The 24,633-nt window shown below is 37.6% G+C and overlaps 1 protein-coding gene across 1 annotated transcript in view; it reads right to left on the bottom strand.

Moving 5' to 3' along the window:
- URI1 (URI1 prefoldin like chaperone) overlaps positions 1-9,776 on the bottom strand; it is a 69,902-nt gene extending 60,126 nt beyond the window's left edge. Inside the window, exon 1 of the mRNA XM_060000840.1 lies at positions 9,315-9,776. Coding sequence (XP_059856823.1) covers positions 9,315-9,419 — 105 coding nt within the window. The 5' untranslated portion in view covers positions 9,420-9,776. The remainder of the gene's footprint in view (positions 1-9,314) is intronic.
- Positions 9,777-24,633: the final 14,857 nt, after the last annotated feature.

The following is a 24,633-nucleotide window of genomic DNA, read 5'->3' on the forward strand; positions in this document are numbered from 1 at the left end:
TGAAGCCCATGCGCCTAGAACCCGTGCTCCACAACAAGAGAAGCCCCCGCAATGAGAAGCCCACGCACCACAACGAACAGTAGCCCCCACTCACAACAACTAGAGAAAGCCCACGCACAGCAATGAAGACCCAACGCAGCCAAAAAGTAAAATAAAATAAAATTTTTTTAAAAATTTATAAACTTTTGTGCATGAAAGGACATTATCATTAAAGTGAAAAGATAGCATACAGTATGGGAGAAAATATTTGTAAATCATACATCTGAAAAGGGTTTAAATACCTAGAATAAATAAAGAACAACTACAACTCAACAACAAAAAGATGACCCAATTTAAAAATAAGCAAAGGACTTAAATAGACAAACTTAAATTGACATTTCTCCAAAGAAAATACAAAAATGGCCAATAAACACATGAAAAGGGACTTCCCTGGTGGTTCAGTGGGTAAGACTCCGTGCTCCCAATGCAGGGGTCCAGAGTTCAATCCCTGGTCAGGGAACTAGATCCCGTATGCATGCCACAACTAAAGATCCCACATGCCCCACAAAGATCCCACGTACTGCAACTAAGACCCAGCACAGCCCCCAAAAACAAAAACAAACAAAAAACACACACATGAAAAGATGCTCAACATCCTTTTTCATTAGAGAAATGCAAATCAAAATCACAATAGGTCAATGACATTAACACCTATTAGGATAGCTCTATTCCAAAAAAAAAAAAAGAAAAGTGTTGACAAGGACGTGGAGAAATTGGAAACCTCATACATTGCTGGTGGGAATGTAAAACTGTGCCAACGCTGTGGAAAACAGTTTGGCAGTTCCTCAAAAAGTTAAACACAGTATTACCTTATGACTCAGCAATTCCACTCCTGGGTATATATCCCAAAGAACTGAAAACAGGGACTGTAACAGATAACTCATACACCATCGTTCATAGCCACATTATTCCAAGAGTAAAAAAGTGGAAACAATCCATGTATTCATCAACATTTGAATGGATAAACAAAATGTGGTATATGCATACAATGGAATATTATTCAGCCATAAAAAGGAGTAAAGTTGTAATACATGCCACAACACAGATGAACCTTGAAAACATTAAGCCAGTCACGAAAGGACAAGTACTGTATGATTCTACATCTATGAAATATCTAGAATTGGCAAATTCACATAGAAAGAAAGTAGATTAGAGATTACCAGGGGCTCAAGGGAGGGGAGAATTGGGCACTAGGTCTCAGTTCCCCATCTGTGAAATCAGAAGTTGGACTAAAACACTGGTTAAGTTTAGTTTAGTTCCTTGGACCACTTCCCTGGCGGCTACTGAAAGTGGGTGCAAGGAACAGAAATACTCATCCCCCTCCCAGCCCCTCCACACATGCAACTTCTCCCTCAATAACGCAGAGTAATTTAGCTTTCATCTGTTTTACATATTGGGTTTTTGAATAAGGTTTTATTTTAATGAAGAAAGCTGTGCCTTAAAAAAAAAAAAAGTTTGACTACCAGTAGTTTCTATGGTCTTTAAATCTAAATATTCTTAAGAGTTTGGTTAATTTAGCTAATTGATACAAGTTACCCTCACTCCATCCTGTTAAAAAAGAGTCTCAATAATTTGTTTCATTAGAAACAAAAAAAGATTTTTACCAGTATTATGTACCTATATTTTGACAAATAAGTGCTATATAAAAAAGTTGACCCAAAAAGTTTTAAAAAAAAAGCAGTTAAAAGTAAATAGCTTTACAAATTATTGTAGAAATAATACCAAAGATGGTTAAAATTCTCATTGAGGAAAAACTAAAACATGTCCAAAGGTATAAAAGCTCTTCCCTTGCAAGAAACGGAAATAAAGCCTGAAGACCCAGTTTGGTTTTGCTGCTGAAAAATGTACAAAATAACTTAGAAAAACCAGTTGAGGTCAAACGTTGTGAGCCCACTACTTGTACCTGCCTACTCTTGATCTGGGGAAAACTGATAACCATAGAGCAAGGCAGATCTGATGGTAGGACAGCCAAGAGTTCTCCATCTGTGAGTCCATCCTAACCTTCAAGTAAAAGTGATGGTTCCATCACAGTGAATGTAATTAATCTCACTAAACTGTACACTTAAAACTGATTAAAACAGGGGCTTCCCTGGTGGCACAGTGGTTCAGAGTCCGCCTGCCAATGCAGGGCACGGGTTCATGCTCTGGTCCAGGAAGATCCCACATACCACAGAGCGGCTGGGGCCATGAACCATGGACACTGAGCCTGCGTGTCCAGAGCCTGTGCTCCGCAACGGGAGAGGCCACAACAGTGAGGCTCGCGTACTGCAAAAAAAAAAAAAAACTGATTAAAATAGTAATTTTTATTTTATACATATTTTATCATAATAAATAAAAATTGCTGGAAAAAAAGATCTCTAAATTCTATTTTTTTCCACTCCTACAAGTTTTTTGGCTTCTTGAGGACAGAGATTGGGGAGGAAAACCCTGAAGCACTGGAAATGAGTTTTGAAAGCAGGAATTATGTAAATGGTTTATGTTTGTACCTCCCTAAGTTCTAGAACAGACCATGCCAACCAGGAAGAGAACTACATATATTTGAATATAGCAGATGTTGAATAAAGGGGGACTGACTTGAAGGTGGAGAAAAAAAGAATCAATAAAGGAACAATATACTTCTAAGAACAAAAAAAAAAAGTAGGGTATTCTCACCCACTTAGTCATTCAACAAGAAAAACTTCATATGTAACAGTGTGCAACAAGAACTTGGACATTTTTCTAAAAAGACATGTGGCAATATTCTTAAATCTCTTATGATCTTTGTGCACCAAACTTTACTTAATACAAAGAAGACTGCTGTGTTTAAATTCTTATTAAAATAGCCAATAAAAATGGGTTTCACTATCCCTTATCCTTACTTCTGTACATTACTTGTAAAAATTACTTTAAAAAATAAAAATTAAAAAGATCCCTTGGACCTAGATGGTAAATGGTGATGACTATTTTTGCTGGTATACTGAAGGTTAATACATTTCTTAGCACTGTCCACTGAAAGGGCCTTGATGCAATAATATCCCAGTGGCAATGAGCACAACTTGGGCCCAGATCTAGGTTTCTCAGCATTTCTCATTAAAAAGAACCAGGGCTCTTTGAAGAAATAGTCAATTTCAGAACTAAGACAAGAAAGCTACAAGGTAAGCCTGGACATCTTGTGCCAAAAAAAATAAGGTAATGACCAAAGGGTAATGAGAAATGCCAAAAGGATGCAGGAGTCAGCCTGAAGGGGCTCCCACTGGCCAAATTTAGGACAATTCGAGCATCAAAAGGAAAAATGAAAAATTATAACACACTGAATTAAAAAACAAATAAAAAGGGTCTACACTAATACTAAAAGGGGGGAAAGGGCTCCTCTTTACAGAAAAATGCCAGCTATAAACATAGGTGGTTAGAAACTACTAATTTGCAAATACCAATATAATAATTGATTCAGGCAAGGATCATCCATGGTAAAGGGCTGTTGGGGAACAGGATATTTACAATGTCTTCAAGTATTTAGTAAGTACTTTTAAAGTTCTTATTCCTTACACAAGGGAACAGGTACCTAAGGTGAAGAGATATCGCAGGTACTACCTTAAACAAGTAACTAGCAACACCAATAATAGAATAAAGTAACACTGTATGTCTCCTGCTGTGATAAAATAGGAAGTCATTATCAACTATGTATTATTCTTGCCAAAAGTGATTATTTAATTCTGTTTCTTCACGAGTACATTCATCAGACATCTCTAAATCGTGGGCATTCTATAAGTAAACTTGTAAACTCTTCAAAAATACCAATTTCATAAAGACAAAAGAATGTAGAGGGATTGTTTCAGATGAAAGGAAATTAAAGAGATAAGACGCTAAATACAGCCTATGATTGGATCTTGGATTGAAAAATGTTATAAAGAACACTTTTAGAAAAACTGAGGAAATCTGAATATGCTAAATAATATTATTGTGTGTCAATGTTCATTTCTTGGGTGAAAAAAAAAGATATGATTATGTAGAAGAATGACCTTGCTCCAAAATGATATGTGCTTAAGTATTAGGACATGATAATATCTGCAATTTACTTTCAAATCGTTCTACAAGGAAAAAAAGAAAAGAAAATACAGATAGAGAAAGAAAAGGCAAATGAGACAAAATACGATTGATGACCCAAACTATTCTTTAAACTTTTCTGTTGTTTTACAATTTTTGAAAATAAAAAGCTGCTACTTTAAAAAAAAGAAAGAAAGAAAGAAAGAAAGAAAAACTGCCTTAGGGCAGACTAAAAAGATCTAGACTCACTAATCTGGAGATGAAGGCAAGAATGATACAAGCTAAAAGATTTTAAAACCCAATCTGACAACATTAGGAGAACAAAATCAAACAGTTATGATCACAGCTTAGACCCCATGCACCTTCTTCTCCCTTTCCCCATCAGTGTTTTGGAACTATTCTTGTCTTATACTCCAATCTGGAGAGGCCTAACACAATGAATATTGATTTTCTCCCCTTGAAATACTGTATTATAATGTTTACTAATAAAAGACTAAAACCAAAGTTGTTTCTTCTCATGGCACATGACTGGCATGATAATAATCACTAACAACAACCAAAACAAACTGTTTTAAAATAAAATATAACTCACAAGTTATGAGTTCTGAAAACCCATTTAGCTACAAAATGTATCTTTGGCTGTAAGCAAATATTCTTATGACTCTGCCTTTCTTAAAAATGATAAAAGAACTACATTAGAAAGATCAAATACACATTCTTCAATAAACTACTTATAACTACTCAATTTAGAAAAAGCATTTTATTTTACAAAAAAAAATGCAAATAGCCAATAAATACTTGAAAAGGTTATCAACCTCATTCACTAGTTATTATTAGAATGGCTAACAAATATGAAAAGGACAGACAGTACCAAGTGGTGATGAGGACGTGGAATAGCTGGAACTTTCACCACTGCTGATAGGAATGTAAACTGGCATAAGCACTTTGAAAAACAAGCATTATAAGTAAAATTGAAGACACAAATACTCCATAAGAAAGTTCGGGGCAAAAACTAGAAACAACCTAAACTGTTCACCTGAAAAATTAAAGAGAGTTAATGAAGACTCTAACTTCAAATTTATAAATGTCTATCACAATGCCTGGCACACAAAAAAATTTATTCTATACAATGCAATCCCGTCATTCCTCCCTTCATTCATGACAAATGGATTCTTGTCATTTAAGATTAGTATGATTCTCAAAACACATTTCAATGGTTTCTCACCTCACAAAAATAAAAACCAAAATCTTCAACAATGATCTAGTACAGCTCCTTACCTATCACAAACCATCTGTCATTTTAAATATGCCTATTCCACATCTTTACCACTAGAATGTGATCCCTGTGAAAACAAAGCCTTTATTTTGTTCACTACTGCATCTTCAGCAGAAGAAGACATTAAGTAGGTACAATCTGGCAGGTAGCAGGTACTCAATAAATATCTGCTGAAAAATTATATGCTTGGATTCTGGGCTTGGAAAGAAGAACAATACCTGTGGTATGGAGTACACGACTGACAGTTTCCTAAGCTATGTGCAGTTTATCATAAGAAATATGCAAACCAAAGTTAAATTAGCTGTTCTGCTTTATAAAAATTTGAAATATTTACTCTTAATGCATTTAATTCCCCAGGTTCTATATCAAGAAAGTATAAGTTATTCCAAAATTCCAAATTACACGAGCCACTCAGTTATAATTATAATAAACTAAATAATAACATTATCCTCATGAATTCTCCAAAGTTACCATGATCCTGCAAATAAACCTAGGAAAACAATACTATATACCACTTTTTCACTATACTATATAGCAGAATCTCAATAATTCTGTTAAAGATAATAGTGTCTGGAGATATAAAACTCGGATAGAAACATCACCTTAGCCAAGAAACCAGTATTTCAATAATGCAATTCAAAGACAGATCCAGATTTAACAAGTATGAGGAAACTTCCCTAGAACAGCCCAAGACACTCCACTGCAGCCCTAGGTTTAACTTTTACGGCACAGATCAGTCCAGAGAGGCTTCTAAGTAGATTCCATTTTTTCCACCAAATACTTTACTCCTATTGGCAAAAACAGATTTAGTTAAAAGAAAAGAGGGGGAAAAAAAGGTGATCCAAGTTCCCTCTTGTCCCTGTATCTTTGGATAGAGAATTAACAATAAACAACATCTCTAGGGAAAAAAGAAAAGGAAACCACCTGGGGAACAGATATCTGAATAAATTGTACCTATCTGCTCTGGAATAAGAAACAAACCTGCCTAACTGGTCTTCAAACCAGCCAAGAGTAATCTGTCAGGAGCAGAAAATATTTAGCAATTAAAGATACAACATCCCATCTTTTATTAAAATTAATTAGGTTTTATCAATAGCCTTTCTTGAAAAAAAAAAATCCCATTCAATTCACTCACTTTTAGGTAAAATAAAAAGTGAAATTGTATGCTTTTAAAACATTTAGTGGTGCATTTTCCTATATAAACTGTGCGAATATTTATATACATATAATCATGACTAACCACACCACATAGTGTTCTACAATTTTTAATGACTGCACAAAATCTCCTCACACCAACCCCCTTATGTTGAATTTTTAGCTTTTTCATTATTATAAACAAACCTGCAGGGAACCTTTCTGTACATGTCATTTTGCTAGATTAAAAAAAAAAAGAAATAAACAGAAGTTTTAACCAAAAAATCTTTTTTTGAAAATGTCAGCATTAATGCCAAAAATGAGAACAATATTCAAATATTTGATCCTGTCCATTTACTACAGATTTTGTCATCTACTTAAGTTGTGGATCTTTCATGCCCCCCTCCTTTGTCTTTTTCCTTAGGTTACTAATTTTTTTTCCTTGTTATTCAGTGCTCCAAAGGATAAACAAGGAAAAAAACAGAGAGAGGGACCAAGATGAAACGTGTTACACTCCTTATCTGAACTAAGAAGAAAAAAATTGATGAGCAACATTTAAACCACTTTACCTAGCAGTCATTCTTAAGGTTCCCAGAGAAAATAATGCCCTGAACCTAAGGTATCCATTGCATATAAAGAATTCACTTCTCTCCTCTGCATCTAGAGCCTACTAGCTAGCTACCATCCTAGGGAAAACTGAAAAAATAGTCATTCAAATAATTTTCGTCAGGATTTAATTCTCTCACAGAACCGTGGTAGGGAAAGACAAGTCCTAAAACACATTTAATTAGACTTATATAAAGAAATACTAACTGCTATACTATAAAACTCCTATGACATTTTTTTCCTTTTCCTTCCAAGAATGTCCCAACACTTCCACTTATTAGAGTTCACTGTACTCCTACAGCTGCTGGGTTGGTTTTAAAGCCTAAAGTCCCTCACAAAAATCTGACTGATTTATTTATTTATTTATTTACTATTTACTAGATAAAGTTTTCCTATACTGAACTATAATTAAAGGATAGCTATCTAACCAGTTTATCTTGTGGCCTCAAGGGTCTCTCCTGTCCACTGAAGCAGATCCGTTAAAATACAGTCTAGTCCATTTACTGAGGGACTTTATCATGAACTGGGAATGATTTTACATACCCATGACAGACATACACACGCTTATTTTATGTGCCAAAATAACATTAACACAGCACAGAAAAGTAATTTGGTACTATACTCAATGTCTACTGAAAACTGTCATCCAGGTTCCCATAGGACTGTAACTGAGAAGGCAGTTTTCAAATGCAACTGGATACCATACCAGAAAGCTGTTCAGAGCACCCCCAAACCGTATCCTTTGTATTTCAGACACACTAACATCAGAATAAAACCAAGGATTTCTCTTTTTAACATGCCAAATAGGAGAAAACATATCAAGTCAGCAGTAATGCAAACATCATACTATGAAGAAGGAGAGAGTTAATTCCTCTACAGAAAGACAGACAATGGGAACACCATCTTCTGAGGGTCTGTTTCACATTTTCTAAAAGACTAAAAAATGTAAATAGTTTTCGCCAAAAATGAACAAATTGGTTTCATGAAGGGCTGTCTTTTCTTCTTTCTTTATTCTTCTCGTAAAGAAAAAAAAAAAACACAGTCTTACAATTTAAACGCACCGAACTTGAATTTTTAAACCCCCAACTTGAAGAAAGCCAAGTTTAAAACCCAACCATTGTATATGGTATTAGAAAAAAAAAATGGCTCTCAGAAAGGGAAATCCAACGCACAAAATAATTTAGAACAACCAGAACAAAGTAGGAAAGGTTCCCACAATTCATCCTAACAGGTTATTTCCAAGCAAACCAGGATTTAAGTTCTATAAAAAGTTCCTTATCTAGCTAAACTGGGTATGTTTGTATACCTATGTAAGTAGTCATTTTTATACAGAAATGCTCAATAGAAAAAGTTAGGAATTCCCAGTGTTTATAGTTTTTAAACAACTTCCTAACCTTTATAATCATGATACTCTCAATATGACATATTTTAAGTAAATGAAACGTTGCCTTTCAAACTAAGAATTTCAAAGATAGTGAGAAACAAATGATACAGAATCCAAAGAGAAAAAAATCTCAGATTAAACAATAACACTGTATTTCTTAGACTGGTATACTTGTTCATATACAATCCCATTAGGAAATACAAAACTTTCTTTCCTCTTCACTGGTAGATTAAAACTCATTTATATAATTGAAGTTAAAATGTAATAAAACAGCATTCTATCATGACAAATACTAAACCAAAGCTGAAACTGCACATGAAGCGTTAGCGTTACAAACCTAGTAAAACTTTTAAGTGCAATCAGATAAAGAGCAACAAAGAGTATACATTTTACCAACGATGAGGTAACAAGCTAAAAAAAAAAATATAAGGTGAACTATTCATTCACAGCCTGTCTTTCACCGAGAATATTCCCACGCACTGCTGTACGAATTAAGATTAAAAACTCACTTTCATACACAAGTTAAACAGATTATCGCATCTCTTTTCCCCAACCCTCCCCTCCCTTCGAAGGTCAAAGTGCTCCAGACAAGACAACGAAAGCACGTGACAAAAGTTTCCCCAACACGCTTTCCAGGCCTGGAGGCTATGCTCCTCCCCCGTTCCGGGTCCGGGGTGAGCTAGGCCGGGACCAAAGGGCTGCGGCCCACCGAGGGCAGGACGGGGTCGGCGGGGACGAGCGGGGGTCAGCCCCCAGGCCCGTGGAGGGGGAACGGGGCGCCGAGGACGCGCCTGGGCGAGGGCGCCTCCCGAGACCGCTGGCGGAAGCGCGGGACGGAGCGCGGCCTGTTACCTTTTCCTGCTCCTCGCGGAGCCGCGCCACCTCTGGGGCGCGCAGCGGCGCCGCGGCCGAAGCCGAGGCCGAGGCGTGGGGCCCGGGGTCGGGCGGGGCCTCCATGGCGGGGCGCCGGGGCCTCAGCGGGGCGAACGAGTCCTAAACAAGTGTTTATGAAGGCGGCGTGGCCGGCGGCTGCCCAGCGCCCGCGTGCTCGCCCTCATGCACTGCGCGCCCCGCGCTGAGGAGGCCGCGCCCCACTTCTCTGCTACCGCGGCGGCAGCTGCTCGCGTCCGGGCTGCCCGCGGCCACATCTCACACGCGCATGCCGCCCGCCGCCGCCGGCGCCCCCGCCGCCGCGGGCTCGGAGCAACAGGCCGGCCGTTGAAGGCGAGAAGCCCCGATCCGGTGACTGGGCCGAGCCAGGCGTCCTGTGGCGGCCGCTCCTCCTCCGCACCTCCCCCGTAGGCCCCGCCCCTCGCCCCGCCCAAGCGCGGCACGCTGGGAAGCGCACGCAGCCTCCGCCCTTCGTCACGCCCCCGGTGATCGCGTGGCGCAGGAGCGGTGCGGCGGCTGCTGTCTTATCTGGAGGCTAAGCTGACCTGTAGCCCTTTGGAAACTCATTCTAGGGAAGATCGACGGTCAGTTCACGGAGATGAGCCCTGTCTTAGCCTTGTGTCCCCCTAATGCCCCCAGTCGTTGAGCGCTGCATCTGGCGGTAGGAGCTTAATTCGTGCACTAGTGCTGGTTCATAAGCATATTTAATTTTAGCAAAGTCAACTCTTCCCTGTGCCTGTTTAATGAATTAAAATATGCGATTAAGTTTTGTTTGTGTGTTAATTACTGCACACACAATTTTTCCTTATATAAAGGTATTGTGCTTTAATTAACATATTGCTATGTATGGGCTATTTAAGAGACTTTTCAAGGATAACGTTGCCCATACTTTTCCTCTTATTTCAAAACTCCTGTGACCTCTCTCTCCTACAGCCTCTGTACACAGTAGGCACCCAATTAATGCTTAATGAATGGAATTGGCCTTGCCCTAACAATCATCTCTGCTCCAATACCTAACAGTGAGTTGGGTCCTGGTTCTTCAACGTTGTGCAAATGGCAATGGGCTGGGAGGTAGCTGCAGTTCTGACCCTGGTGTGCCTGCTTGCTAGATTTCTCTTCCCTTCTGGCCAGCTCCCCAGTCCAGATACGCCCTTTTTACATTTGCTTCACAGAAAGAAGTGAGGAAAATTTGGGCAAATGGTAAATGTTAATTGCTCTCTTTTCCTCACTACATATCCAACCTCTGAAACAGGCAGTCTCTGACTGCTCTAGCACCACACCATCTGTGTATCCTCAGCTACTTCAGTAGCTGCTTCTCTGGTCTCCCTGCTCTCACTTTCGCCCCCTGTAATGGACATTGGCAGCTGCCCACCCTATTTCCCCTCATTCAGATGTTCAAACCTAACCCACTTAGCTCTTGTGCCTGTGGGAAGTGACCCACCTGCGGCTCCAGTAGAAGGGTAAGTGCATTTATCTTCTAAGTAGTTGGTTCTATGTGCTGTCTACAAGAGACTCACTTTAGATTGAAAGACACAAAAGGGTTGAAAGTAAAAGGATGGTGCTGTGGGCTGAATTATCTCCCGCCTGAAATTACCATGTGGAAGTCCTAACACCCAGTACCTCAGAATGTGACTGTGCTTGGAGATAGGGCTTTAAATGTGATTAAGTTAAAATGAGGCCATTAGCGTGGGCCCTAATCCAATCTGGCTGGTATCTTTATAAGAAGAGGAAATTTGGAGACACAAAGAAAAGCCAGGGGCATACATGCACAGAGGGATAATCACATGAAGAGTCAGCAAGAGGGCTTCCAACTGCAAGCCAAGGAGAGAGGCCTCAGAGTTAGCCAACCCCTTCACACCTTGATCCTGGACTTCCATCCTCCAGAACTGTGAGAAAATAAATTTCTGCTGTTTAAGCCACCCAGTCTGTGGTATTTTGTTATGGTAGCCCTAGCAAATTAATACATCAATAACCTAACTGTATACTTTCAGGAACTAGAAAGAGAAAAACAAACAAAACCCAAAGCTAGCAGAAGAAAGAACAAAGATTAGACTAGCAAGAAACAGAGAATAGTAAAACAACAGAGAAAATCGATGAAACCAAAGGTGGTTCTTTGGAAAGATGAATAAAATTGACAACCTGTCCTAGATTAACTAAGAAAAAGAGAGAAGACTCCAATTACTAAAATTAGAAATAAAAGTAGGACAAAATTCCAATTTTACAGAAATAAACAGGATTATAGGAGAGTACTATAAACAATTGTATAACCTAGGTGAAATGGACAAATTCCTAGAAAAACAAAAACTAACAAAACTGACTCAAAAAGAAATAGAAAACTATGAAAGCCTATTAACAAGTAAGGAGAATGAATCACTAATCAAAATCCTCCCAACAAAGAAAAATCCAGATGGCTTCAAAGGTGGATTTAAAACATTTAAAGAAGAATTAACACCAATTCTTCTCAAACTCTTCCAAAAAACTGAAGAAGAGGGAACACATTCTGTGAGCTCAGCAAGACAAAGACACCAAAAGAAAAGAAAACTACAGACCATGTCCCTTATTAATATAAATGCAAAACCTCTCAATGAATACTAACACTGAATACTGAATTCAGGAGCATATTAAAAGGATTATACACCACGATCGTGTGGAATTTATCCCAGGAACACAAAGGTAGTTCACCATATGAAAATCAATGAAGATAATACACCACATTAATAGAATGAAGGAGAAAAAATTGCATGCTAATCTCAATTGATGCAGAAAAAAGCACTTGACAAAATCCAACATCCCTTTATGATAAAAACACTCAATAAACTAGGAATAGAAAGAAACCTCCTCAACATTGTAAAGGCCATACATGAAAAACCTATATCTAACATACTCAAGGGGGAAAGACTGAAAGTTTTTCCTCTGAGATCAGGAATAAGATAAGGATGTCTGCTTTTACCACTTTTATTCAACAAAATACTGGAAGTTCTAATCAAAGAAATTAGACAAGATAAGGAAATGAAATGAAGCCAAATTGGGAAAAGATGTAAAATTATCTCTATTGGTAGATGTTATGATCCTATATGTAGAAAACTGTAAAGAATCCACAAGAAAAAAAAAACATGTTAGAGTAATAAACTCAAAAAAGTTGCAGAATACATAATCAACCGACAAAAATCAGTTACATTTATATACACTAGCATAAAAAAAGAATAAAATATTTCGTAATGAATTTAAGCAAGGAGGCATAAGAATTGTGCACTGAAAACTATAAAACATTGTCAAAAGAAATTAAATAAAACACAAATAAATGGAAAGACATCTATTTTCATGGGTTGGAAGACTTAATATTGTTAAGATGAGAACTATTGTGGACTGAATGTGTGTTTCCCCAAAATTTATATGTTGAATCTTTGACCTTCAATGTACTGTATTTGGGATAGGTCCTTTATGGAGGTAATTAAGGTTAAATGAGGTCATAAAAGTGAGTCCCTGATCCAATAGGATTAGTGTCCTTTTAAAATGAGAGAGCTCACTCTCTCCACACACATACACTGAGGAAAGGCCTCTGGGAGACATAATGAGAAGGCAGACATCTACAAGCCAAAAGGAGAGCTCTCACTGAAAACTGAATTTGCTGTCGCCTTGATCATGGACTTCTACCCTCCTGAACTATGAGAAAATAAATTTCTCTTGTTGTATTTTGCTATAGCAACCCAAGCAAATTAATACAACAATGCTCCTCAAAGGAACTGACAGATTCAAAGCAATCTTTATGAAATCTCAATGCCATTTTTTGCAGAAGTACAAAAACCCAGCCTAACTCACATGGAATTGCAATAGATTCTGAATAGCCAAAACAATCCTGAAAAAGATAAAGTTGGGAAAAGTCTCATACTTGCTGATTTCAAAACTTACTAAAAAGCTACAGTAATCAAAACACTGGGTGACTAGCATAAGGATAAGCATATAGACCAATGGAATTTAATTCAAAAGCTCAAAAATGAATCCTCCCATTTATAGTAAATTGATTTTCGACAGGGGTTACAAAATCATTCAATCGGGAAAGGACAGTCTCTTCAACAAATTATCCTGGGACAATTGGATTCCATATGCAAAAGAATGAAGTTGGACCCTTAACTTATACCACTGAGGAGTCCTCAAGCCAAAGTTGGCCATCAAGGCTTATGACATCTCCCATTAATGGGTCTGATTTAGTATCCCTGCCATGCCCAGTTATAAGCTGGGAGGCATGGCCTTGGCAATGGGTTTCAGAACATAGCGGCTGAAGCCTTTGGTCAGTTACACCCCTGCAATCAGAAATCTGCCACAGTCCACCACCGAGGACCGTGGGGTGGATGTCACAACTGGCTGGGCTGCTTGGGTCTCTCTGTCAGAATGGGACCTTGATGCACATAGATCAATGAAACAATAGAGAACAAAAAAATCAAATGATTTTTTTTAACATCTTTATTGGGGTATAATTGCTTTACAATGGTGTGTTAGTTTATGCTTTATAACAAAGTGAATCAGTTATACATATACATATGTTCCCATATCTCTTCCCTCTTGTGTCTCCCTCCCTCCCACCCTCCCTATCCCACCCCTCCAGGCAGTCACAAAGCACCCAGCCGATATCCCTGTGCCATGCGGCTGCTTCCCACTAGCTATCTACCTTATGTTTGTTAGTGTGTATATGTCCATGACTCTCTCTCGCCCTGTCACAGCTCACCCTTCCCCCTCCCCATATCCTCAAGTCCGCTCTCCAGTAGGTCTGTGTCTTTATTCCTGTCTTACCCCTAGGTTCTTCATGACATTGTTTTTTTCTTAAATTCCATATATATGTGTTAGCACACGGTATTTGTCTTTTTCTTTCTGACTTAATTCACTCTGTATGACAGACTCTAGGTCTATCCACCTCATTACAAATAGCTCAATTTCGTTTCTTTTTATGGCTGAGTAATATTCCATTGTATATATGTGCCACATCTTCTTTAGCAAATGATTTTTTACAAAGACGATGCAATGGAGAAGGAAGTCTTTCAAACAATGGTGCTAGAAAAATTGGACATCCATTTGCAAAAAAAGAAGAACCTCTACACATACTTCATATCTTACACAAAAATTAAGTTAAAATAGATCACAGACTTAAATGTAAAATACAAAACTATAAAACTTCTAGAAGGAAATATAACAGAAAATCACATCAACTTGGGTTTGGCAAAATAGATAAATTGAACTTTATCAAAATTAAAAACACTTGCTCTGAAAAATATACTGCTAAGAGAATGGGAAAAAAAACAAAATAAAACAAAAAACAAGCCACAGACTGGGAGAAAATATTTTCAAATCACGTATCTGATAAAGGACTTATATCCAGAAAAATATAGAACTCTTAAAGTTTAACAATAAGGAAACAAACAACCCAATTAAAAAACAGGCAAAAGATTTGAATAGACACTTCATCGAAGAAGATATGTAGATGTCAAATAAGCATGTAAGAAGATGCTCAACATCATTTATCATAGGGAAATGCAAATTAAAATAACAATGAGATACTACTACACATCTACTAGAACTGCTACAATCCAGAAAACAGACAATGCCAATTTCTGGCTAGGATATGGAGCAACAGGAATCCTCTTCTGTTACATGGGAATACAAAAGGGTAACAGCCACTTTGCAAGATAGTTTGGTGATTTTGCACAAAGTTAACATAGACTTACCATACTACCCAGCAATCGCACTCCCAGGCATAACCCACCTGATCTGAAAATTTATATCATCACAAAAACCTGCATGCAGATGTTTATTGCAGCAAAGTAGGGTTACTATGCATGGGTTTAGTTAACATAATATTGTGCAAATCAAGAGCTGCCTGTTTTGGATTTATTACTTCCTGTCTTTGGGGCCTCACTTTCCTCCAACAAGGGGAGTGACTTGGGGAGTCCTGAGTGTCTTTTACCCTGGTGTTGGGGAACTCAGTAGTCTACAGATGTACCCCCGCCCCCATGCCATTGAGGCCCAAATACACCTTAACCTGGCTGGCTTCACACTTAGAGTTGCCAGATTTAGCAAATAAAAATATAGGAAACGTGGTTAAATTTGAATTTCAGATAAACAATATATAATTTTTAGTATGGCTATGTAATATTTGGAGCATACTTATACTTAAAAATCTTCACTGTTTATCTGAAATTCAAATTACCTGGGCCTCCTGTATTTTATCTGGCAACCTCATTCACACTTCTGCTCCTGGGAGCCTCCCTACTTCCCCTGCATATTCATTCTCCTACGTTGCTTTAAAAATAAACACTTCAAGCATCAAGGACTTAAGCACTGATTTCAAAGTCCCTGTCACTTAAATGGCTCACTTTCATCTGCCAGGAACTGAAGATGGAAACCAGTGACAAGGACAAAAGGAAGCTGGGTAAGGGGAAGTGGGGGAAATGCGGGCATTTCATGAAGTTAACCCCAGCTCAAGTCTCAGGGTTGGTTTACAGTACTGGTTCTCAACCTTGGCTGCACACTGGGGCTCAAAAGAATATTAATGCTTGGATCTGGCCTGGGTGTTGGGAATTTTTTAAGCTCTTCTAAAAAGTCTACTTAACAGTCAAAGGTGCTGTTTTCTTGCTGCCAACAAACCACCCAAACTTAGCGGCATAAATCACAGTCCTGGAGGTTGACAGGGTCAGTGAGGCAGTCCTCAGAATCTCATGCAGTTGCAGTCATCTTGAAAATCTCTGCATGCACAACTCTGGACTTGAGGTTAGCTGTCACGTGAGACCCCAGTAGAGTGGTCAGCCAGAACACGTATATGTGAGCTCTCCTCTGGCTCCTTTAAGCCACGCCCAGCTCTGCCTGAAATACTATCCATTCCTTACAGCATGGCAGCTGGGTGCCAAGGGAAAGCCAGCTGGAAGTGTATCACCTTTTCTAGTCTAGCCTCAGAAGTCACGTAGCATCACTTTCAGCCACATATTATTCATCACAAGCAAGTCACTAAGGCCAGCCCATATTCAAGAGATGGGGGATAAAATCACCTGGGCCTTGCTCCAGACCTGCTGAATCATGATCTCTATATTTCAGCAAGCTCCTCAGTGGTTCTTCCATGGCCTGGCTTGGATAATCTTGCCATGTCCAGCAGTCTCAGTTGGACACATCACCAGTGATGGGGAACTTCCATTCGAAGGCAGCCATCACTGTGGGAAATGTGTTCCTTTAAAACTTTTTCTCTTCTTAGTGGAAGCAAAATGTGAATGTATTTACCTTTGAAATAAATAATTAAAGCATTGCCAGTAAGGCTGAAGTGTCATCGGACCACAACCCCTAGTGCTGGTCCCAGCCTCCACCACCCCAGAGCTATCACAGTTTGGTGAGTATCATTCCATATTATTGTCTATGTTTTCAACATTCTTTCTCAAGCTGTACCCCAAATTTGTTTTCCTGGAGCTCCCAAGCTTTTGAAATCTGTTTTCTTTACTCCTTAATTGCCTTGACAAAATGTGAAGTTGGCCCTTGTGACCTTACAAGGTTTTCCTTCTGCAGCCTGGTGTTCCAACTTTCCTTGGCCTTGACAAGGTCATGGACTTGTCGAGGTTCAGGCCTGGCTCTCTGTGCCCTGGAATCTTGCACAGGGCTGGATTTCTCCCCAGGGCTCCTGGTTCCCCAGTCCACGGGCATGTAAAGAGGAGGAGTTACAGGTAGAGATGAAGCAAATTTGGCCATAAATTGATAATAGTTGAAGTTGGGGGATGGACATGTGGAAGGGGTATTATACTGTTTCATCTATTCTTATATATGTTTATATTTCCTATAATAAGAAAGTGGGAGGTAAAACAGCAATGAAATACCACTATACACCTATTAAAATGGCCATAATCCAGAGCACTGACGACACCAAATGCTGACGAGGATATGGAGCAACTGGAACTCTCATGCATTGCGGATGGGAAAGCAAAATGGTGCAGCCACTTTAGAAGACAGTTTGGCAGTTTCTCACAAACCTAAACATACTCTTACCATACAATCCAACAATCGTGTTCCTTGATATTTACACAAAAGGAGTTGAAAACTTATGTCTACACAAAAACCTGCACATAGATGTTCATAGCAGCTTTATTCATAATTGCCAGCACTTGGAAGCAACCAAGATGTCCTTCAGTAGGTGAATGGATAAATAAATTGTGTTAGATCCAGACAATGGAATATTATTCAACGCTAAAAAGAAACAAGCTATCAAGCCATGAAAACACTTGGAGAAAACTTAAATGCATGAAAGAAAACAGTTTGAAAAGGCTATGTGATGTATGTTTCCTACTACATGACATTCTGGAAAAGGCAAAATTATGGAAACAATAAAAAGATCAGTGGTTGCCAGGGGTTTTGAGGGGCAGGGTGAGGGAAAACAGGCTGAGCTCAGGACTTTTAGGGGCAGTGAAAATACTCTATATGATACCCTAATAAAGGATACATGTCATTATACCCATATAATGTACAACACCAAGAGTGAACTGTAATGTTAAACTATGTACTATGGTGATTATGATGTGTCAGTGTAGGTTCATCAATTGTAAACAGTGCATCACTCTGATGGGGGATGTTGATAATAGGGGAGGCTATGCCTATGTAGAGGCAGGGTATATATTGGGAAATCTCTGTACCTTCCCTTAAATTTATCTGCAAACCTAAAATTGCTCTAAAAAATTGTTTTAAAAAATTTTTGAGGGGCGGGGAATGGGGAGAGACTCAATGGAGTGCGTGGTATTGGTCTAGCCCTGTGCCATGTAGTAGTGTGGGAGATAGAGCAAGGGCTCTCTGCCCTTAAGAAAATTCCCTTTGCTTTAAAAAAACAAGCCAGGAGCTTTCAGATTAAGCAGGCCTTAGGCTGCTGCCTGTAACTAGGCTTAGAAAGAGAGTCTGGCTTCACCGAAGTCACACAGCCTCAGCCTCCTTCCCAGGTTATTACCAGTATAGTCAAATCATCAGTGGGGCAACTGCTCAGCACTACCTCGGGGTTTAATGGGCTCCATCGCCAAATGCTGTAATTGATGCATCAGTCTTCCTCCTGAGAAACTGATTATTATTATTTTTCCATTACTTGATAACAATCATACCAAGAAAAAAATTTCTAACCTCAACTATAGAAACATACCAACACTGTGTTTTCTAGAGAAAGCAAATTTCACCCAATGAATTATACTTCCTTGCATAGATCTATAAGTGGCGCCCTCATATTTTTCTGATTTGTCTTTCTTATTCTTGTTTTTCTTTCTCTTCAATGATACAAGTGGCCAAGCGGTACCTTTGCTCATTATTTACATGCAAACCAGGACTACAGGGTTATAGTCATGTATTCTCTGGAGGAAATAATGTCGATGTTCTCTTTTGCCAGCTGCATATATTATTGACCTGGTGGACCTCCCAGCCCTAAGGGCTTCATGGTCTGCCATCCCTGTAAATGTACCCCGGGCATTGTAGCAACATATACCATATATCATCATAATGTAAAAACAACCTCAGAGACTGAAAAATTACTTTCCCTGGCTTCCCTCTAATTCCTCCTGAATATGTGAGCCTGGAGCTCAGCACAATCAGAGCCTGGGAGGATCAGTGAGAGGCAGAGGCAAGGCAGAAGGAATCCCATTTTACAGACGGCAAAACTAAGCATCTAAAACTGGGATAACCTCATCCAGAGAGGTGAACAACCTGCCTCCCTAGACATTTTTATAATCCACATATTTTTTTCTTCTTAAAATTTACAAGTAGTAAATGATGTGCAGCCTACAGTGCTCTTTCATTGTGGTTCCCAAGTGAAAATCATTTTCTTTCTTTTTTCAAGTACATGATCACAAGAGAAAAATCAGAAAATACAGCAAAGCAGAAAGAACTTAAAGAAATCCATAATTCCATGCACTCAGGGAAGAGATATTTATCTTGTCTATATAGGTCCTTCAATATCCCTTTATTTCATTCATTCATTCATTTTACAAAGATGCTTTGAGCTGCTAAAATGTGCCAGGTGCTATGCAGGTGTTAGATACAAAGTCATCAAAATATGGTTCCTGCCCTAAAAGAGATCAACCTAGTGGAGACAGAAGTAAACAAGCAGCTACACTCAAAGCTTTTCTGTATACACAGGTATCCATGTACACAGAACTATTCGGTACAAAAAACAGAATCACATCATAAATGCTATTAGCCTGATTTTTGGCCTAATATATCAGGAAAAAAATTCATTGTCAATATGCATTTCACGAAAACAAAAATAAACTCTAAAACTAAACCTAGCAAGAATTGTGCAAAACCTACATGGAGAAAACCAAATAATTTTTACTGAAGATTATTAAAATAAGAACTTCTAAAAATCAAGATATAAATCATATGCAATGAGTCAATGCTGTCAGACTACGATTCTCTATGTATCTGATGCAATCCCAAACAAAATCCACATAAATTTTGTTATAAACTTGTAAACATTCTCAAATTCATCTAGAAGTGTAAATGCCAAAAATAAAAAATTTGTATAAAGAGCAATTGGGAGTACTTTGCCTGCAAATACCAAAATATGGTTTAAGACATCAACAGTCAAACAACACAGTATTGACATAAGAAAATAAGAGATCAGTGGAATAGGACAGAAATTCTAGAAATAACTCTTAAATAAAATTTAGTTTTAATTTGGCATTTCAAATTAAAGAGGAAATAATAATGGAGTATTTGATAAACACTATTGGAATAATTACCTATTGTTTTGAAAAAGAATCTTATACTTAACTCAAAATATTTAATAACCCAAAACTAATGTAAGATGATTTAAAGATTCAAAACAATAAAAAGTATTATAAACTAATAGAGGAAAATATGATTTAAAAATTTAATACTTTTTAGGTATGAAAAGCATTCTTAGGCAAATCTAGTAGACATAAAGGAAAAATTTGATTTAACTGTGCATTAAGCTTCTCTCCAGCAAAAGATACTACAAAGTTTAACAAGAAGCCTCAGAATTAAAATATTTGCAATATTTTTAACAGATTAAAAGTTAATATGCAGAATATATAAGAATCTCCTAGAAACAATCAGGAAAGCACAAAATACTTATTATAAAAGCGAACAAAGAACATGAAGGGGCAATTCAAAGAAGAAGAAATATAAATAGCCAATACATATATGAAAAAATTTTAAACCTCTCTAATGCTCAGGGAAATGCAAATTTAAATAGATATTATATTTCACTTATTAGATTGATGAAAATTAAATATTTTAACCTCTAGTTTTGTAAAATGTGAGGAAAAATAGATGCTTATAAACTGCTTGCTGGGAACATGAATCAGCATAGCTTTAGTGAGCATAATTTAGGAATATTATTAAAAGATTTTAAATGTGCAAACCCTTTGACACTGCAGTTCTTCTAGAAATAAATCTTATAGAAATGCTTTTTATTAAATGAGCCAAGCTTTGCTTGGGAAAGTTCACTTTGCTAAATATCCTTCAGTAGGGAACTGATGGACCTATAAACTGTACCAGTCAGCTATAGCTGCTTAACAAATCACCTCCAAAACTCAGTTACTTGAAACAACAATCACTATTCTCACTTTTGTGTCTGTGGATTGGCTGGAAATTGACTGACCTGGGCTAGGCACTTCTAGATGGTTCTGCTTTAAGATTCAGGGCCAGGGATTTCCCTGGTGGTTCAGTGGTTAAGACTTGGCACTTTCACTGCTGGGTCCAGGTTCGATCCCTGATCAGGGAACTAAGATCCCACATGCCATGTGGCAGGGGAAAAAGAAAAGATTCAGGGCCAGATAGACTGGGCTCTTAACTGTAGGTTAACTTGCTCCACGAGTTTTATTTTCGTTCTTTGAAAAGATCAGCAAAATTGATAAACATATAGCTATTCTGATCAAGATAAAAAGAGGGAAATGGACAAATTCCTTGAAAAAATACAACTTGCCAAAATTAACACACTGTAACAAAATCTGAACAGTCCTGTACATCTATTAATGAAATTGAGTTGTTAGTTAAAACCTGTCAACAGTGAAAACTCCAGGCCCAAATGGCTTCACTGGTGAATTCTATTATACTTTAAAGGAAGAAATAGCACAAATCTTACACAAACCTTTTCAAAAAATATAGAAAGATCAGTCCTGAACCAAGATGGCAAAGTAGAAGGACGTGCTCTCACTCCCTCTTGCAAGAACACCAGAATCACAACTAGCAGCTGGACAGTCATTGACAGGAAGACACTGGAACTCACCAAAAAAGATACCACACATCCAAAGACAAAGGAGAAGCCACAGTGAGATGGTAGGAGGGACACAATCACAGTAAAATCAAATCCCATAACTGCTGGGTCAGAAAGGGAAAACAAATGTCGTATATTAATGCATATATGTGGAACCTAGAAAAATGGTACAGATGAACCGGTTTGCAGGGCAGAAACTGAGACACAGATGTAGAGAGCAAACATATAGACAACAAGGGAGGAAAGCAGTGGCGGGTGTGGGGGGGTTGGGGGGGTGTGTGATGAATTGGGCAATTGGAATTTACATGTATACACTGATGTGTGTAAAATTGATGACTAATAAGAACCTGCTGTATAAAAAAGTAAATAAAATAAAATTCAAAAAAAATAGAGGTTAACACTTCCCAATTAATTTTATAAAATCAGCAGAAAGTAATGCCAAAAATCTGACAAAGCCATTTAACATTTAAATATCAATCAGTGTAATTCATGATATTAACAGAATAAAGCAGAAAAACCAAGTGATCATTTCAATAAATGTAGAAAAAGCATTTGGCAAAATTTAACATCTATTTGTGATTTTAAAAAAACTTTCAGCAAACTAGAAATAGAGGAGAAGTTTCTCAATCTGATCAGAGACACCTGCAAAAAGCCTACAGTTAAAATCATCCTTAATGTTAAAATAACAAATGCTTTCTCCCAAGATTGGGGACAAGGTAAGAATGCTGGCTCCTGCCACTTTTATTCAGTATTGTACTGGTAGTTCTTGCCATTGAAATAAGATGGTAAATAAATTTTAAAAGAGTAAAATGAAATACAATTAAAATAAAATATGATGTAAAATAAAATATATAAATACTGGAAAGGAGGAATAAAACAATCTCTATTGAAATTATCTGATTTTTTTATATAAAATATTCTAAAGAATCTATAAAACAACTGCTAGGACTAATAAGGGAATTTAGTAAGGTCAGAAGTTACAAGGATACTATAAAAATCAATTATAATTTGAGATACTAGAAGAAAACAATTAAAAAATGAAATTTTAAAAATATTTAAAATGGCATCAATAAACAAAATGTACTTTGAAGTAAAGACAACAAAAGATAATGAAGTCTTCTACAATGAAAACCATGGAACATTGATATACTATAAATATACCATGTCTGCACAGGGTGTTTCAGTATGCTTAAAATGTCAATTCTCCCAAACTTATCCATAGATTCAAAGCAATCCCAATAAAAATTCCAAGAGGATTTTTTACAGAAATTGACAACCTAATTCCAAAACATATATGGAAATATAAATAACCAGCAATATAATTTTTAATAACTTTTTTTAAAGGTAAACAAAATTGGAGGATTTACCCTACCTGATTTCAAGTCATACTATAATCTGCAGCAATCAGAACAGGGAAGTATTGGCAAATGCATGGAAAATGGAACACACTAGAGGGTCCAGAAAAAGACATACACATATATCTTCAATTGCTTTTTGACAATGATGGCAAGGCAATTCAGTAATGAAAAGGAAAGTTTTCAACAAATTGAACTACTGGGCATCCATAAGAAAAAAAACCACATTGACCATTAACTTACACCATACACAAAATTAACTTGAAATGGATCACAAGATTAACTGTAAAATTGTAAACAATAACAATTCTAAAATAAAACATAGAAGAAAATCTTAGGGTAGGCAAAGATTTCTTAGAATACAAAAAGCATGAACCTCAAAAGAAAAAAAAGATAATCTTCACTTTATCATAATAAAATTTTTTTGCTCTTGGAAAGTCACTCCAACAAAATAAAAAAGTAAGTCACACACTAGGAGAAAATATTCATAATACATGTAACTCATAAAATACTTAAACCCCAAATACATAAAGAATCCTTACAATCAGACATAAGAGGATAAACAGCCCCCCCAAAAAGAGGGGCTAAATATTTGAACAGTTTATAAAAGAAAATATACAAATGATCACCTGAAAAGATGCTTAACGTCATTCATCATCAGGGAAATACAAACTAAACTACAATAAGATACCACTACATATTCATCAAAATGGCTAAAATCAAAATGGTTGACAATACCAAGTGTGGACAGGATATGGAACAAATAGAACTTTCATATACTGCTGGTAGGAATAGAAAATGGTAAAACCACTTTAAAAAAACTGTTTGGTTTTTTTTTGGAGTGGGTGGGTAGAGCTAAACATATACCTACCATGCAACCCAGCCATTCTACTTCTGGTATATGCCCAAGAGAAATTGAAACATATATCCTGTGGTAGGTAGAATGGCTTCCAAAAATTTCTGGAACTTGTAAATAGGGTAAAAGGGATCTTACAGATGTAATTAAGGGAGAGTAGCCTGAAGTATACAGGTGAGCCAATCTAATCACATGAGCTCTTAAAAGCAGAGAACTTTCTCCAGCTGGAGGCAGAAGAGGTGGAGCAAGGAAAGAAGGCAAAAAGATTCTGAGCATAAGATTTTACATGCCTTTGTTGCTCTGAGATGCAGGTGGCCATGTGCAAGGTCAAGAGGGCAATCTCTAAGAGAAAAGACTGTCCAGGCTGGGAGCTAACAAGGAAATGAGGACCTCAGTCCTCATTAGGCCACCAAGGAAATGAATGAACTTGGAAAGGGACTCTTTCCAGATAAGAGACAAAGATGTCCAACACCTTGACTTCAGCTTTATAAAACTCTAAATAGAGGATCCAGTTGAGCCAAGCTGTACCCAGACTTCTGACCTATAGAACTGTGAGGTTATAAATGAGTATGGTTTTAAGCACTAAATTTGTGCTAATTTGTTACAGGAGTGATAGAAAACTAATGGATGTCCCCACAAAGACTCATACACAAATGGTCATTGTTTATGCATAATAGTAGAAAACTGGAAACAACATGAATGACAAAACAGGTGAACGGCTGAACAAAGTGTGGTATATCCATACAATGGAAGACTACTTGGTAATAAATATGAACAAATGGGGACTTCCCTGGTGGCGCAGTGGTTAAGAATCTGCCTGCCAATGCAGGAGAC

This window comes from Delphinus delphis, chromosome 20 (assembly GCF_949987515.2).
Source record: "Delphinus delphis chromosome 20, mDelDel1.2, whole genome shotgun sequence".
Lineage (NCBI taxonomy): Eukaryota > Metazoa > Chordata > Mammalia > Artiodactyla > Delphinidae > Delphinus > Delphinus delphis.